Consider the following 1,450-nt stretch of genomic DNA (forward strand, 5'->3'; position numbering starts at 1 on the left):
CACACACACTCACACAAACACAAACACAAACACAAACACACACTTATACTGATCAAAAATATCCCATAAAACAACTGTGTTTTTAAAAAAAAAAATGTATTCTATTTTATGAATCTCTAGGTGGCAGAAAAATGGTTCGATTCAAATGCTCAATACCATTTTATAAATTAAGATAATGTGGGTCTGTTTTAGAGATAGTCATTATATTTACAATGAAACCATAGTTTTTCTCAAAATATTATTTATTGGTACTACTGAAAAGCCAAATTAAATTATTTTGAGATCTCCTTCAAGCTTTCAGAATCTTTATTTTTGGTTAATTACATTCTGTATATTAAATTTTTTTATATGTATATTTACAAATTCTGTATATTTTAAAATTAATATTTGACCAACAATGGTGTGTTTATTTTTATGTGTATTCATTGAATAAAATAAATAAATACTGTACATACTTTTACATTTTATTTTATAAATATATTTTATTTTTTAAATAAGTTGTTTTGTATCAACATAAAATAAACGGAAAATGGTATAAACTTTGCTGAAGTGCTTATTTTTAACAAGTTTGAACTTGTTCAAATATTTAAAAGCTTAATTTTATATGTGTGTATTTTTTATTTTAAAAAATTATATTTTATTTGATAAAATATAACATTATTTTATCAAAATAAATTAAACAGTACAAACTGTTAAAGTTTTAAGCTTCACATCATTAAAGCGTCATATCATTGAGATACTAATATAGTTTTTGTAAATATTTTAATTTACATTTTTATATATATATTCTGCTTTCATGTTAATTTTAGTTAATGTTTTAGTCATTTTAGTAATTTATTATTTTTATTTCAGTTTTAAATTGAGTTATTTTAGTTTATCAAGTTAAAAGTTAAATAAAAAAGAATTGTTGCCTTAGATACTAGTTGAAATTAAACATTTTTATTTATTTATTCATTTTTTTTTTGTTTCCTCTTTTTTTAAGTAACTTAAAAAAAAAATGTTTTAGTCATTGCTTCGTTTTAGTTAACCGTAATCAGCCTGGCTTCATCAATCACACAACTCTGTAGATCCTGTAAAAACATGTTTTAAACATACAGTGATATGTTCAGATTGTAAAGTTATTGTCTCCATGTTCACAGAAAGTGCTCAGGATAACCCGCTGGACACGGACGAGTCTGGAAACGGAAAGGTAAATCTCAACCATTTGGTTTATTGCTGGAAATGCTTGTGAATTCTGCAGTTGGCTGTATTTGTATGGTGTTAAGTGTGTTTGTGTGTTTCAGAAAGCAGACGCTCAGCGTGAGCCGCAGCACAAGCAGCTCGGCCGTCTGCGCGACGACATCAACCACAAACAGAAGATCATCGACGAGCTCAAAGAGTCAGAAACCCTCACAGACGCTCTCTGATTCACTCTGTGTGTGTGTGTGTGTGTGTGTGTGTGTGTATAGCC

At 27.7% G+C, this 1,450-nt stretch overlaps 1 protein-coding gene across 1 annotated transcript in view; it reads left to right on the forward strand.

Annotated features, from left to right (window-relative positions):
* Window positions 1–1,450, forward strand: part of LOC107681593 (kinesin heavy chain-like) — a 31,447-nt gene that overhangs the window by 24,882 nt on the left and 5,115 nt on the right. The window contains exons 16-18 of the mRNA XM_016477906.1: window positions 128–134; window positions 1,140–1,189; window positions 1,284–1,378. Coding sequence (XP_016333392.1) covers window positions 128–134; window positions 1,140–1,189; window positions 1,284–1,378 — 152 coding nt within the window. The remainder of the gene's footprint in view (window positions 1–127; window positions 135–1,139; window positions 1,190–1,283; window positions 1,379–1,450) is intronic.

Source organism: Sinocyclocheilus anshuiensis, unplaced genomic scaffold, assembly GCF_001515605.1.
Source record: "Sinocyclocheilus anshuiensis isolate Anshui unplaced genomic scaffold, SAMN03320099.WGS_v1.1 scaffold5540, whole genome shotgun sequence".
In the NCBI taxonomy this organism is placed as follows: Eukaryota; Metazoa; Chordata; class Actinopteri; order Cypriniformes; family Cyprinidae; genus Sinocyclocheilus; species Sinocyclocheilus anshuiensis.